Raw genomic sequence first — 16,227 nt, 5'->3', positions numbered from 1 at the left:
GGTTCTCTTTTTAAAAAAAGAGGGAAATACAGTGCCCTGGGAACAATCCAATGGTGAGCACAGGTGGTGCCTCTTGCACAACCCAAATTTTATGTAAACTTGAAATTGTGTCAGTCAAGGTTTACCTAAGTCAAGGAGCACCTGTATAATGCTGTAGACTGGATTCAACTAGCAGAGTGCAATATCTCATGTTTTCCTGCCATGGCTGCTATCTCAGCTTCCATTTATCGACCTCTGGTTGTGGACACAATGAAACTCATGCAGACTTTGCCACATTAACACAGGCTATCCATTCAAGGTCAACAATAATGCTTCCATAGCCATACAGACCAAGATGTAGGTTGATGAAATTTTATTAATAGAGCTACAGGTTAAGAGAAGCATAGAATATCCATAGACTCTGTGGGTCATATTTTGATAATACTTCTCACTCAGATCTAAGACAACAATTTTGGTTCTAATGCACAAAGAAAATTAATGGCTGTATGTCAACATGGCATCATGTGGATGCTTTAATCAGAGAAAATGGACGAATCAGAGCCAAAATCCAGTCTACATGCTTAACTGTTATTATTACATGTACTGCTAAAGAGGAGTATGAGAGGAGGAACAGTACTGCCTTTCCTGGTGATGGCTCAGCTTCTGACTTGCTCGTTTCCAGTAGGTTTTCCCATCTGCTCCAAGCTGCACCTTGCCACTGGCAACCAGCTGCAGCGCAATGGGAAATGCACGGCTCTCTGCTTCTTTGACCTTTTCCAACAAGGTCTCCTCTGTGTCTTCTATATTCACGGAGGCAGGCTCTTGTAAAATTACTGCTTCGAGATGAGCATCCTCCTGAGAAAGAGAGAAAACCCATCACAATACAGTGGATGTCCACACCAACTGTAACAGAAGAACTGAATGGGCTAGAACCAGATAGGATCAATGAAATCTAGCCAGGTTTTAGACCAGTAGAGGCTTTCGTTCGGACATGAAGTGCAGTGGAACGGCTCAACCGAACACAAGACAAAGGATTTAGCCATGATTAGAAGTTCTTTAGAAATGGGATGGAGGATAAGAGATTAGTACAACTGGGCAAAGAAGTTGGACAGGAATTGATGGGTGGCAACAACCTTTGCCCAAGAAAGGAGTTAGATAAACCACACAAATACTGTTATAAGATTAGGTAAAGGGTACCAGTTGGCCAACTCTTATCAAAGAGATCACTGGCTGATCCTCCTAGAAATAAGGTCTGAATAAGGTCTTAATGGCTCTGAAATATCCAGAACAGGGAAAACTATAAGAGCCTTTTGAGTTTATAGATATGTAATCCTGATGGGAGGGGCTCAAATGGAAGGAATAGTGCCTTTATTCCCATCCGCTCCCAAGAGGGCAACACAATGTCATCATTGTAAAGATGGCAGTTTTCCCTTACTCTGTAATGGCCTGAAAGACAGAAAAAGAGCACGGAGCTAGTAACACCTTTTGGGGGTACAGGAGTGCCTCTCTGGGGCTCTGATGCAACCTGGTATTGCTTGTAGAAGTGTTCTGCTATTTACCTCCCTCTAAAGTTCAACCTTTATATTTGTAAATAAACCAAGTATTACAAAAACACCACAAGGCAATAATGATCTCCAAAGGCATCCTTCTTGAACTTTTCTACACTCAGGGAATTGGGGAGCACATATAAAAATGGTACTGTATAATGACAACTAGAATCTTCAACGTACTGACAGGGATATATAGCACAAGGAATTGAGAGCTCTCCGAGAGCCCAATCCTGAGCTCATGATGCTGGCCTTACGCCAGCACTGAGTGTCACAAACTTGTCATAAGGCACACCCACAACACTCAGCACTGGGTCAGCGCTGGTGCCAACCCAGTGCCAGTCTGCGCTGAGCCCAGTTCCAGCTACCAAGCCAGCCACACACCACCCGGAGTAAAGGACAAGCTCCAGGCAGCGGAGAGGTTTGTCAGGGCGGTGGGGGGGGGAGAAATAGGTGTTCTGGGGTGGGGGGAGGATAAGGGAAGGCAGGGCAAGGGAGTAGGGTGGGGAGGGCAAGACCAGCAGAGGATCCAGAACCCCGCATCAGGCCTTCCAGCCCAACATAGGACCTCTCAACTCAGCGCTGGCAAAATAGCCGGAGCAGACTTGAGAAACCCCATTGCAAGGCTTGGGGCTTTCCCCAGAGGAAGGGGACAAAAGTCTCCTTCCCCCAAAGAGACCTCCAGTTGCTTCCTGGTGCCCACTGGATACAGTGGTTGCCATTTTGGCACAGCTGTTTCAGTGGGTGCCGAAAAGCTTAGGATTGGACTGTGAGATGCCAATTACCTCATTCCTATGCATAAAGTATAAAGGAACACACAAAACCATACTCCATAGCTACAATTTCTACATAAATCACCAACCAAGGTGTAACAGCCAGCATGCGTTGTCTGGCTGTTGTCTATATAGTAACTGTACTCATAATTTGAACATAATTGAATTTTACCACATACACAACAGTCAGGCAATGCATGCTATCTATGATTTTAATTATTCGAAAATATAGAAGACAGTTTCTATAAACAAAGGAAAATACTTACAAGTACAAAATGCACTGTACAGCCGGCAACGTTTTCTGGCGGTGGGAGTCCCTGCTTGGGGACTCCTTTGGTTAATGGTGAAAGCGATGGATAAGTGCTCAAAATTTTTCCTATGATGAACAAAATCACTGTTCAGAGTGTGGAAGTGCAAGAAGCAGACAACAACCCAACATGTGGCTGGTTAAAAATCAATGCTTTCGATTGAGCAGATACATTCAACCTAGAAAGTAGAATGATCCTGGTTTGCTGATAGATGGCACTGCTTCATAGTCAGCAGCAACAATCCTTTTTGAGTACTTATTACAACTACAGCTAACCCTCACTGCTTGCTTACCATTCCATTTTCTACGGAAATCACTACTCAAGACTCTCACAAATCCTGCCAGACAGATCAGCTCAACAGAGAATTCCTCAAGGACTTTGTCAATGGTTCCATCATATTCTGATCGGCTTCCAAACAATTTATGGTCAATCACCTAAAAAAGTAAGGTGGATGCTGAAAAACATGCCACAGTCTACAACAGAGATGAATGAAAAAAGACAACTATTTCCTGAATTCTGAGAAATGATAATAATTTTATTGTTGGCAAACCATTTTGAGATACAAGAGGGGCCTGCAACAGGGATGGAGATACAACAAGAGGGAGATGTTGTATCTCTCTGGTCCTAGTGCTCACCTCCAGCTATTAAAGGCTTAAGCAAGCCAAATCCCTGCCTCCCACGTATTCTGGTTTATTTGCTTTTCCCCCCCAAGTGCCACCTCAGAATTTTATGGTTCCTGGGGGCCACTGTTCAGACTGCATCTGGTTGTTGGGTTTTGATTTTTTTAATCAGCACACAGCTCTGCTCCCTGAAACGTTAGGAGGAACATACCATGCCCATTTCCTTGGGTTCACGTCCAGCCTCAAAGCTGAGCTAAGGCTGTTCAAGTCTGGTACTCCGTAGCTCCTGCAAGCCAAGTAAAAGATTCCTAGCAGAGAGCAGGCTCCAGGTGGCTTCTGCTTTAACTCAACATTTCCTCACATTTAATTACAATCTAAACATGAGGCCAGATGAAGAATTTCTAACGGCAGGGCAATACTCTAGAAGATGCTGATGTATAATGACATCGGTTTCCCCTCGTTTAGTAAAATAAGTGAATAGAATGCATTTCTTACTCTGGTTGGGATGCCAGCCCGATTTGCATTCTTCAGTTCTTCCACCCCAGACCTGTTGGCAATTACAACGACAACTTGTGCACAGCTGGCTGACTCTTTTGTGTATGTGAGAAGCGATGCAAGGCTGGTACCTCAAATAAAAAAGTTCAAACATAGTCTCTAGTACCCATAGTTAATGAGCCCCCCTCCCCAAAAAAAACAGAAAACTGCAGCCCTGCCATCGATACTCAAAACATTTATTTATTTATTGGATTTGTATTCCACCTTTCTCCCCGAAGGGCACCCAAGGCGGCTAACAATCAGGTTAAAAAATACAAATACACATTTAAAATACAAAACATTTAAAAACAATTAAAAACAAGGTAAGTTACATAGCAGCATAAGTTATAAATTTATAAAAACAGCCCTTATGGTGCCTCGAAGGCTTTCCTGAATAAAAAAGTCTTCAGGCCCTGCCAGAACGCTAGCAATGAGGAAGCTGCTCTCAATTCAAAAGGGAGGGAATTCCATAGTGCAGGTGCCACCGCCAAAAAGGCCCTGTTTCTGGCCGCCATTCCCTTCACCACTCTCAATGACGGCACAACCAACAGGGCCCCTTCTGATGACCTTAGAGAACGGACCGAATTATACGGAAGAAGGCGGTCTCTCAAATATGCTGGTCCCAAGCTGTTTAGGGCTTTAAAGGTCATAACCAGCACCTTGAATTCAGCCCGGAAACGAATGGGCAGCCAGTGCAGCCGCCGGAGTACCGGCGTGACAGAGTCAAACCGCCGACCCCCAGCAACCACACAAGCCGCCGCATTCTGCACTAGTTGTAGCTTCCGGACCATCTTCAGGGGCAGCCCCACGTAGAGCGCATTACAATAATCTAATCTTGATGTCACTATGGCATGGACCACTGTGGCCAGATCCACCTGAGACAGGTACGGCCGCAGCTGGCGCACCAGCTGAAGCTGGGCAAAGGCACCCCTGGCTACAGCTGACACCTGGGTATCCAGGAGGAGCTGCAAGTCCAGGAGATACCCCAAGCTGCGAACCTGCTCTTTCAGGGGGAGTGCAACCCCATTCAGAGCAGGGCGATAGTCCAGCACCCACATCGTGGATTTCTGCACCAGGAGGACCTCTGTCTTGTCCGGATTTAATCTCAGCTTGTTCGCCCTCATCCAGATCCCAACTGCCTCCAGGCAGCACTCCAGGACAGAGAAAGCCACCCTGGAGTCAGGCGGAAAGGAGAGATAGAGCTGAGTGTCATCAGCATACTGATGGCACCCAACTCCAAATTCCCAGATGACCTCTCCCAGTAGTTTCATGTAGATGTTATACAACATGGGGGACAATATAGAACCCTGTGGCACCCCACACCTCAAGGGCCAGGGTGCCGAACAGGAGTCCCCCAATACCACCATCTGGGACCTGTCGGCCAAAACAGTGCCCCCGATCCCCACCTCGGCCAACCATCCCAGAAGGACACCATGGTCAATGGTGTCGAAAGCTGCTGAGAGGTCCAAAAGGACTAGCAAGGATGCACTCCCTCCGTCCAGTCCTCGGCATAGGTCATCCACTAAGACGACCAAGGCCGTCTCCGTCCCGAAGCCAGGCCTGAAGCCAGATTGAAAGGGATCCAGATAAACCAATTCATCCAGAATCCTCTGGAGCTGAGACGCCACCACCCACTCGATCACCTTGCCCAGAAACGGGAGGTTCGAGACTGGCCGGTAATTATCCAATATAGAGAGATCCAGAGAGGGCTTTTTCAGGAGGGGGTGAACCACTGCTTGCTTTAATGCCAGAGGCACCACCCCCTCCCTCAGAGATGAATTTACTACTCTCTGTCCACTTGGCCAGTCCCTCCTGGGCAGATCTAACCAGCCATGCTGGGCACGGATCCAGCAGGCAGGCAGATGGCCTCACACTCCAAAGGATCCTGTCCACATCCTCAGGCTCTACAAGCTGAAAATAATCCCAAAAAATAGGATTGACAGGTGCCACAGGGACATCACTAGACATTGTCAACATGGAGTCCAAGTCGTGGCGAATCCAAGCGATTTTATCCGCAAAGTGCCTGGCAAAGGTGTTACAGCAGACCTCCGTGTGGTCCTCCTGATCCACTGATGGAGTCTGATGGAGGAGACCCCGTACCACACGGAACAGTTCTGCTGGCTGGCTATGTGCGGACGCGATAGTAGCAGAGAAGAAGGAGCGCTTCGCTGCCACCATTGCCACAGAGTAGGCCCTGTAGTGGGCCTTAGCCTGTGTCTGGTCGGATATGTCACGAGTCTTCCTCCACCATCGCTCAAGACGCCTACCCTGCCACTTCATCATTTGAAGCTCCTCAGTAAACCAAGGAGCCACTTTGACTTTGCTGGCTGGGAGGTGCTGCTCAGGAGCAATCTCATCCACAGCCCTGGCCATCTCTGTGTTCCAGAGATCAACCAGAGCCTCAGATGAGTCACTGGCCTTAGCAGCAGGAAAATCCCCCAGAGCCCTCAGGAAACCATTCAGATCCATCAGTCTACGGGGACGAACCATACAATAAGTTCCTCCGCTTCTGCGGAGACAGGAGGTTGCAACAAGTCTAAACCTCACCAGGAAGTGATCTGTCCATGACAACGGAGTGAAGTTGATCTCCTCCACATCCAGATCACCATCCCTTTGCCCAGACAAAAACACCAGGTCTAGCATGTGTCCAGCCTCATGGGTTGGGGTAGAGATCTTTTGTGACAGGCCCATGGTTGCCATGGCGGCCATGAAATCCTGAGCTGCACCTACCTCTGGGGTCTTGGCGTGCACATTGAAGTCCCCCAACACCAATAGGCGGGGGGCCTCCAATGCAATGTCCGAGATCAACCCAGTCAGCTCAGGCAGGGAGACTGTTGGGCAGCAAGGCGGACGGTACACCAACAGAATCCCAATCCTGTCCCACCCTTCCAACGAGACATATAGACACTCAAACCCAGTGAATTGCCGGACAGGGCTCCTGGCAAGGGAGATGGACTCCCAATAGACTATTTCGACCCCCCCTCCCCGTCCCTGCAGTCGTGGCTGCTGCACTACCAGGAAACCTGGAGGACAGAACATCTGTGAGCACTAGCAAAGCACCATGTTCTGTCCATTTTTTACAAGGTTTGTTGAACAGCTGGAGGAGTTTCAGATTCTAAGGCTTCAATCTTATATACACTTACTTGGGAGTAAGTCCACTTGAACTCTAGGAATTTACTTCTGAGTAGACATGACTAGGATTGCACTAGGACTGAGGTATTCAATCTGTGCGTCTCGCCTCCCTAGGGAGGCGTGGCTAGCCGATAGGGGCAGCGTGAGGCATCCGGGGAGAGAGGTGGCTGCAGCTGATTCTGCAGATCTCTGCTCTGCTCAGCTGCACCTGCTGACTTCCTGCTTTTCTTCAGTTGTGAAAGAGGTGGGTGGGGCAGTGTGAGGCTGGGAGAGCGTGTGAAACATGGTGGTGGGAGGTGGGAGAAAAGGCTGGCTGGGCATCAGCAGAGGTGCCACTTCTCATCATGGAGCTCTCTCCATGTGCAACCTTGCCCCAGGGCCTACATTTCCCAGTGTGCCCCTTGCCCTGGGCATCCTGGGATTGGTCAAGGCTGGAGGAGAGGAGGAGAGTACGGAGGTGCTGCATCTCATCAACACAGGGTGCGCTCCTGACAGGCTTCAAACTGGAAGAGTAAGCTCAGCGAAGGAGGGAGCCAGCCTGCTCTTAGTGGGGGTGTGTGTGTCCAAATTCCCCAGCCTGCATTCCTCTGTCTTGCCCAGCAAATTCACCAATTCCCCCTCCCTTTCCCAAACCCTCCAGGTGTGCTGCTAACGAACTCAGGGCACAATCCTAACTAGGTCTACTCAGAAGTCCTATTTTGTTCAATGGGGCTTACTCTCAGGTAAGTGTGGTTAGGATTGCAGCCTCAGAGTGCTGGCAGCTGCTTTTTTGTTTCTAGTGTATAATTATAACACCTTCATCCCCATTTTGGGGGTAACTGAGGTGAGGTGTTGTAATGGGGAGCCGTGGCCAATGGCCACAAGGATCGGGGAGGCGCGAGCTGGAAAAGTTCGAGAGCCACTGCACTAGGAGTTGTGTAATTGCTATGCCATTCCTTTATTGTTACAGAAAGATTGATGATGGGTAGTATCAGTACTGTACAAATGACTGCAGTAACTATAAGAATATCAGGATTCATGAAGCCAACAGATGCAGTTCCCTAAGGCAGAGATTAGCAAGAAGTCCTACTGCCCATTTCAGCTCCCAGATCTACTTCCTAGATTCCAAAAGGAAGGAGGAATGGAGCAGAAGAAGTGTGATGGAGGAGGAGAATGGTGGGCTAGATCTAATCTAAGCTCTATCCCTTCCTGGCTCTTCTATACACATTGGTTCTCTCATTATTATATAACCAATATGGCTCGCTTGAAATTCTATCCTTAAAGGGTGACGATGCTTTGCAGTAATAAGAATAATACGCTGCATTTGTATACTGCAGTGGGAGTTTGGACCCCAGGGGAGTTTGGAACTAGGTATGTGTTTGCGTGGGCAGGAGGGGGACAGGGAGGGGGTGGCAATGGCGCCACAGCGATCACAGTGGCACTGCAATCAAGGGGCTTGTTTACTTTCCTGGGGCACAGTACTGGCCTCCGGCAGTGAGGCACTGGCCTTCAATCAAAAACTAGAAGTGGCTTCCAATCTGAGAAAAGCAGCAAGGAGGTCTTCAGGGGGACTGTGAGCCTCCCACACTCTGCCAGAGGCCAGTGCTGCCCCCCAGGGCAACAAACAAGCCCCTTGGTTGTGGCGCTGCCACAATCACTGTGGCATTGTCACTGCCCTCCCTGCAGGGCCCCTCCCTTTAAGGGGTAATGCCCTGCTTTCAGTTTGCCTGGTGGATCGCAAAAGCAGTATAGTGCTTTCCACTTGTGCCACAAAGCACTTCATATGTATTATCTTAAGGACATCCTTACAACAACCTTGGAAAGTGAGCAAATACTGTATTATCCAGATATGGCAGCTGAGGCTGAAAGGAACTTGCTTGCCTAAGGCCACCTAGCAGTGGAGAGACTCAAACCAGAGAAGTCCTGATCTGCAGCTCAGTTGTTTAGCCACTATAGTACACTAGATGCTGTATATACTGTGGTTCATATACATTAAATATTGTTGATATTGCCCAACATAATGGTATGAAACATCTCACAGTGAGTTTGAATAATATGGTGTGATTAATAAAATTTGAATAAAGGACATTCTCCTGAATTTTAAAGATGAAAAAAGAACCTCAAACTATCATCCTAGTTACACCAATCATTTATTGGAAGAAACAACTTCCCAATCAGAGGTAAGTTAAGGCCATACAGGCAACTCTACCATGATAACGCACACCTGCATCATGGCAGAATTAGAATTCCCCACTGCAGAGATGGCTTTAGTCGTATGTAGTAAAACTGCAAGCTCACCTGTTCCAGAGATGAGAACAGCTACTTTCACTTTACTTTTTGTATGTGTGGTCTGGAGTGGACCGACTACATCAGAAACATTCCACAGAAATGAAGATTTGCTTTGAAGCAATGCTCCAAGAAGATTTTTGATTGCTACGCGTGGCTGCCCTAAAGGATTGAAAGATAGCTGGATGCACATGCTTAAAATACAGCAGTGAAAATATTTACTGCACATTTAAAAATCAGCTAAAATTTAGAAGGGAGATTTCCTTATAAAATCATTTCTATACTACATCTCCTATCCAAACAGCTCCTTAGAATGCCTTAAAATGATCTAAAAACATTAAAACAAAAAAAAACACAACTATTCAAAGCAGCAACAGCACAAAAGTAAACAAAAAAAAGCAGCACAGCTAACAAATGCACAAGTGAAGCAGAAGCTGTTGTGACTAACAAGCTCTAAGACAGGCAAGAAGCTGGTGATCACTTCAAACACCATGACTTGGAGTTTTGAGATTCAGTAGGTGACCACTGCACCTCCCTCCCTTGCTACCTACATCAGGGCAAAGAGTAGCTAAATTTATACATGTATTTTCCATTGCAATCAAAATGAGTAGTACTTGCCCTGGAGTTACTTGCCCTGGAGTTTAGCAGGTTTCTAAGAGCTGAGATCATTCCAGCAGGTACTCATTACTTTGAACAACGCAACCGTAAAATATTAGGTGATTTCCCTCTAACATGCTTGTTTAATAGAATACCTGCTCAATGAAGTCCAAGTCATAAGGATATTTTTAGGACTTTTGTTGGGCTTGGTAAGCAAATTATGTTTTTCTCATTTCTACCTTAGGAACCTCAGTCACCTGAAAGATGGGGGACAACCTTCCCAACCAACCACGCATCCTCATTTTTTTGCACTTCCTTCAAAACCAGTCCAGCCACCTCCTTCTGTACCACCAATATGGCACCAAGCCCATAGTTGAACACTTGAGCCATTTCCCCTTCTGAAAGCCTTCCCTCTTCTTGGAGCCAAGAAAAGAGTTCAGGAATTTTCCAGTTGTGAGCATCTGAAAATAGAGTTTGTACAGGATAACACCATACATGTGTAACCAGTTGGTGACAGACACCAACACTGTCCTAGTTCTACTACAGCTATGGCACAAGGTCATCTTTCCTGTGCCTGCTCTCATTAACAATATTTTTATACAAAATCTGGCACTACTAAGTTACATCCAAGTTAATTCTGTAAAAGTGAGGCAGACAAGTGAGAGAAGGCAACCTCCTCTCATGGAGGTCTTTCCTGTTAAATCCTAGAACTGAATGGTAAAACAAAGCAACATTATCCTAACATCCAGAGATTTATATTGTCTATTGCTGCTAGCTAGAGAACATTTGAGTTCCTGCAGAGGAGGCAACAACAGTGACAACCTCTCCTGGGAATTGCAGGTCAGAAAGATGGAAGGAATACACCTCTCTTCTTGCTTGCCTTCCTTCTGAAGAAGCTAGGTCAGAAGGGTAATCAAAATTGTACTTTGTCAGAGAGAGAATTACTTTTTGCATTGGCTCATTTCAATCTCACTGGTTGCAAATAAGACCAGGACAGAAAGTGAAATTGAGACAGGTGAGAAGAGAAATCCTATTATGTGAAATTTTCATCACTGCTCCTCTACCCTGTTGCAGAGAGCACAAAGCAGGTAGATTTATGGCTGTGCTTGCTGGCAGGGTACTTGCTTTGGGTCAGCCCACTACCTCACCTTCAGCGTAAACTACCACTGAAAATACCTGCCAACCAAGATATCACCAGATCCATCCATCCCTTTCCTTCCCTCCCTCTATCTCTCCATCTCTCCCCCTCTCTTTCCCCATCTCCCTACCCCTCCATCTCCCCTCTCTGTCCAGCTCCATCTCTCCCTAACCCACTCCCTCCATCTCTATCTTTTCCTCCCCCTCTCACTGTTTATTTGAATACCAGCATCCAAAATGACATTATTACTGCCAAGCCCTCTCTTCCCCAAGTAAGGTAATATATAATTATCTTAAAAATAAGGGTTGCTATATATAAATATATAATAGAAACTATTTTCCTACTTACCCAGAACAACACTAAACTGTTCAGGAAGGATTTGAAGAAAACTTCCTAGTAGTCCTCCATCAGTAATATGGACGTAAGCCTTTACATTTCCTGAACGAAGCACAGGCAACAGGGCTTTGCTATAGATCTTGGTTGGAGTTAGCAACAACTCTCCTGTCAACGTATGAGTGAAGTAACTTTAAGAGGACACAAAATCATTCACACAGATTTATAACACAAAGACAAGATCTTTGTCACAAGGTGTCAGCTGTGCCAGAAGCAACATGGAATGTTATGAAGCAAGTTTCTGAAGACACTTTGAAAGATGGAAACCAATAAATCTAAGAAATGTGCCATGAATTTAAAAACAGGCAGCCATAGATAGGAAAACAAATCATTAATTTAACTTGCTAATATACCTACATGGTACTTCTTTAATTAAAAAAAAAGGTCCAGAGTAAGGCAAATACATCACTATACCTAAAGTCTGGACCCCACAGCCACCAGGGACTGGAGAGACACAATGCAGGGATGATGTTAAAAGAATCTTCTGCACAAGACTAAACCCTTGGCAGTGAAGACCAGAAGAAGCTATTCCAATTAGGGTGTCTCCCTCCACAATCTTCTCCTGCTGAGGAAGCTTCATTCCTCGTTCCACAGCACCAACCACAAAGCCAATAAGATTGTACTTGCCAGGTGAGCACACACTGGGGATTTCATTGGTCTCACTTCCTAGAAAAAGGGAGAAACCGACAACAGTTTGAAAATCTGTCCTTAGCTTATTTCTAAGATACAAATAAATACCACGTTCAGTGGCATTTGCTTTCATATCAGTATGCTTAATAAGTCACTGTGTTTGTGAACATAACGCATCCTACCAGTCACAAACACTTCGCCAAGTCATTTACTTAGGATACTCAGAAGAACCCCCAGAGCTTCTGTTGGCCCATGTTGCCTCAAGTAGACCCAGCCATTCCTCAAGTGTAAAACACACACACACACACTCACACTGACATTCTTCAGTTCCACCCCCAATATCCTTTTCTAATATCCTAAATTTATACATCTGTAACAGGGTCATGGGCAGGACTATGCAGAGCCAAGCTGCACCAGAGTACAACACCAGCGTGTCACTAGATTAAAAACTTGAAATAAGGGCTGTCTCTCTTTAGTGCTGCAGCATGCATAACATTTGTTATAAAGGGGGAGAGGTAAATGGCAAACAGGTGGTTTCACTGCAGTATGGCAGTTTCTCCTGCAACAAACTACATGTGCTCCATCCATGGCATAGGACAATGGTTGTCCTATGGCCACGGTTCCCCATTACAACATCTCACCTCAGTTACCCCCAAAATGGGGATGAAGGTGTTATAATTGTACACTAGAAACAAAACAAAAAAAACAGCTGCCAGCACTCTGAGGCTGCAATCCTAACCACACTTACCTGAGAGTAAGCCCCATGGAACAAAATAGGACTGAGTAGACCTGGTTAGGATGTGCCCTGAGTTTGTTAGCAGCACACCTGGAGGGTTTGGGAAAGGGAGGGGGGAAGTGGTGAATTTGCTGGGGGAGGGGAAGACTTTGCTTTGTGTGTATCTGCTAATTGCAAACTGATGCAAATTGAAACCTAGAGACTGGTTGGCTGCAATCCTAACCTCACTTTCCTGGGAGTAAGTCCCATTGAACACAATAGGACTTATTTCTGAGTAGATCTAGCTAGGATTGTGCCTTTTGTCTTACAATAGCAGCCAACAGAGTACCCCCCCCCCCCAAGAAGGCAGGAGGAAAGAGGGGATGGCTGAAAAGGAATGGGGATTTGTATTTTTAATCAATTTTTGGAGACAAAGCCATCAAGAGTGGCTTTTTTTTCTTTTTTGAAGAGGGAGGAAAAAGAGAAAGGTGAGGATCCTGCGTTAAGCTGACACAGACCCCAAGCCTATGTAGGTCTGCTCAGAAGTAAGTTCCATTTGAGTCAATGGGGCTTACTCCCAGGAAAGTGTGGAAAGGATTGCAGCCACACAGAACATGATTACAACTCATCCCAAAGTAGATGGGGGCTACTCACACACATACACCCCAGCAGATGCAGATGCCACCCCATTCCCCCCAGGCAAGACGGAGGAATGCAGGCTGGGGCATTTGGACCCCCCTCCCCACTAAGAGCAGGCTGGCTCCCTCCTTCACTGAGCTTACTCTTCCCCTCCCAGTTTGAAGCCTGTCAGGAGCGCACCCTGTGCTGATGAGATGCAGCACCTCCGCACTCTCCTCCTCACCTCCAGCCTTGACCAATCCCAGGATGAGGGGCACACTGGGAAATGTAGTCCTTGGGGCAAGATTGTACATGGAGAGAGCTCCATGATGAGATGCGGCACCTCTGCTGATGCCCAGCCAGCCTTTTCTCCCACCTTCCCCCACCATGTTTCACACTACCCCACCCACCTCTTTCTCAGACTCGGAGAAGCAGCAAATCAGGAGGCAGCACCTGCAGCTGAGCTGAGCACAGCAAAGCAGAGCAGCTGTGGCTACCTCTCTCCCCAGATGCCTCACGATGCCCCTGTCGGCTAGCCACGCCTCCCTAGGCAGGCGGGATGCACAGATTGAATACCTCAGGCATAGGAGCATGATATTGACAGTGCCCATCGAAATCTGGTCAGTCTATTCCATACTTTTTTTGTGTGGCATTTTCTCGTTTGGAAGAGCTCCTAACTCTGGCTATTTCCTTGCAACTGGGAATGTACACTACCACCACGAGAAGTTGTAGCTACCAATATGCAAAGAAAAAATGTCAAAAGAAAACAAGTGATCCTACCCAGAAGAGCACATCCCGCCCGTTTACAAGCTTCAGCTATCCCATCTGTGACTGCTTCAGCTACTCCAACATCAAGCTTCCCACTGGCAAAATAGTCAAGGAAGAAGAGGGGTTCGGCTCCCTGAACCAGGATATCATTGACACACGTGGCGACCAAGTCCTGACCAATCATGTCATGCTTATTGCACAGCTGGGCAATCTGTAATAAGCAAGTGTATCAGTCTAGGGTTTTAACATGAATGCATGGTTCATGTATTACTTAGGCTATATCTGACAGCAGTGTTGCTGGAACCAAAGACTCCATCTTAAGTCATGGTTCCCCACCCCCCAGCTCTGATCTTTTCCCAGATAAATTACTGATGCCCAAGAAAACAGCGTTACAGTACAGAGGGACAGCCAGACAAGGAACAATCAGACAAAGAGACAAAAGTTCAGTACAACATCACCGCTAGGAGCTAGTTAGTCAATCTGAGCAGGGAAAATAGGTGCTGAAAGAAGTGTTTAGAGATCATGGCACGAGAAATACTTATCAAAAGGTAGTTCAATGGGGAGGGGAAGAGAAGTGGTCAGCACAATTCCAGAAAGATTGACTTCAATAGCTGTTGCAGAGAGACTTGGCTTCTCAAGAGGAACAGTAACAGTGGTTCAAGATTGCTTAGGGTCAGGACTCCAGGCAGGTTTCAGCAGTTAAATGTTTAACAGGGATCAGTCAAAGCCCAAACACTTTGATTGGATACTAACACAAGTACCTCAGAGTTGTGCTGCATATGGTTTAATTATCTCTGTTAAGAGCATGCTGGAACAACTTGTGACCCAATGAGCAGAATACTGAATACAGATCTCCCCCCAGCAGTATATTGTAATGAGCTCACATCCCACTTCCTTGAGTGGTGAGAAGTTCCAGTGGGTCAGTGTTTCCTGGGCTCAGACTGTCTCTGCTGGAGACTTATGGTCCGATCCAACCCAGAGCCAGGGCTAGTCTCACATGTGCCGCCCAGGAGATGGCCATTGTGAAATTGCTATAAAGCACTTCCTGGTGGCCAGAAGGTAGTCAGAAGCACTGACTTTCTGATACCAGAGGATATGATGGATCTGCTGGTGGGCTGTTGTTGCTACTTGTGGCAACAGCCCAGCTGCTTCGGGTAGTGGGTTGCATTTACAACAGCTGTAAAGGAACTTATGCCACCAGAACACTCGTTCCAATGGTGTGAGACCACTTGGGGCTTCGGCCATAAGACAGTTTATCAGCAAATTTTATATCAGCAAATGTTTATGATCACAAACCTATTAACAATAACATGGCTTGCCAGATACTGGGACACCCCTCCTTTGCATTTTTGCAGTCCCAGATAAGCAACAAAAAAGAATGTTTATTTTATCTCTGTAGGTCACTTTTGCATGTGCAGGTAGACTGCATTCAACTTGACAGATCACAAGTTGAGCAAGGCCTGTCTAGAAAGACTTATGCGTTCAGGTACTGAAAAACATAAGGATATTTGAAATGTTTGTGTGTAAGTCACTTGCGTGGTTATGAAAAGGCTATTCCATCCTGATCTGACTGTTTGTAGGGGAGATAGCACCACAAAATTCTGCACAATTAACAGTGCAATCCTATGCATGTTTACTTGGAAATAAGCCTCATTGTGTTCAGTGAGACTTACTCCCAGGTAAGTGTGTATAAGATTGCAGCCTAATACAAGCTGACATGCCATTGCTTACCTTCAGTTTTGTTCCAATGCCTTTTGTTTGGGATACCAAAATGGGATCGTTATAACCAGATGTTCTTAAATCAAAGAAAGCAGGGATGCTTCCCTGGTGCCCACAGCTGCCTACAAAGTACATGAAAGCCAAGGGCACATGGATAACAGCATTGCTAGTGAAAACTGAAAGCCGTATCGTTCTCCTTGCAACAATCTCATACTTATCATTAAATCATTGACACAAGGGGTGGGATGTGAGAAAGGATTAGAAAGGAGGTAAGAGCACATACCTCTGTAGATAATGTAATTGGACAACATGTTGCTGTTTTGAATTTTCAGATATTTGTGGGCTGCTTCGCACATGCACCTGTGTCATTTGATATGACACAGCATGGCATCTCTCTCATCACTTGATAACTTGCAAAGTTGTGCATGGGAGCCGATTGCTTTGAAAAACTAATGTGTTTTGTGATGATGTGAGACAATATGTGATCTCTG

General features: G+C 46.2%; 1 protein-coding gene across 1 annotated transcript in view; it reads right to left on the bottom strand.

Moving 5' to 3' along the window:
- Positions 1-585: 585 nt before the first annotated feature.
- LOC136645039 (trifunctional purine biosynthetic protein adenosine-3-like) overlaps positions 586-16,227 on the bottom strand; it is a 29,966-nt gene continuing 14,324 nt past the window's right edge. The window contains exons 11-20 of the mRNA XM_066621295.1: positions 15,749-15,912; positions 14,030-14,228; positions 11,701-11,952; positions 11,242-11,394; positions 10,013-10,216; positions 9,171-9,320; positions 3,723-3,853; positions 2,900-3,041; positions 2,566-2,675; positions 586-834 (exon numbers count right to left, since the gene is read on the bottom strand). Coding sequence (XP_066477392.1) covers positions 586-834; positions 2,566-2,675; positions 2,900-3,041; positions 3,723-3,853; positions 9,171-9,320; positions 10,013-10,216; positions 11,242-11,394; positions 11,701-11,952; positions 14,030-14,228; positions 15,749-15,912 — 1,754 coding nt within the window. The remainder of the gene's footprint in view (positions 835-2,565; positions 2,676-2,899; positions 3,042-3,722; positions 3,854-9,170; positions 9,321-10,012; positions 10,217-11,241; positions 11,395-11,700; positions 11,953-14,029; positions 14,229-15,748; positions 15,913-16,227) is intronic.

The sequence above is a fragment of the Tiliqua scincoides genome, chromosome 3 (genome assembly GCF_035046505.1).
Source record: "Tiliqua scincoides isolate rTilSci1 chromosome 3, rTilSci1.hap2, whole genome shotgun sequence".
NCBI classification, from domain to species: domain Eukaryota; kingdom Metazoa; phylum Chordata; class Lepidosauria; order Squamata; family Scincidae; genus Tiliqua; species Tiliqua scincoides.
This window is presented reverse-complemented; position numbering and strand designations above follow the sequence as displayed.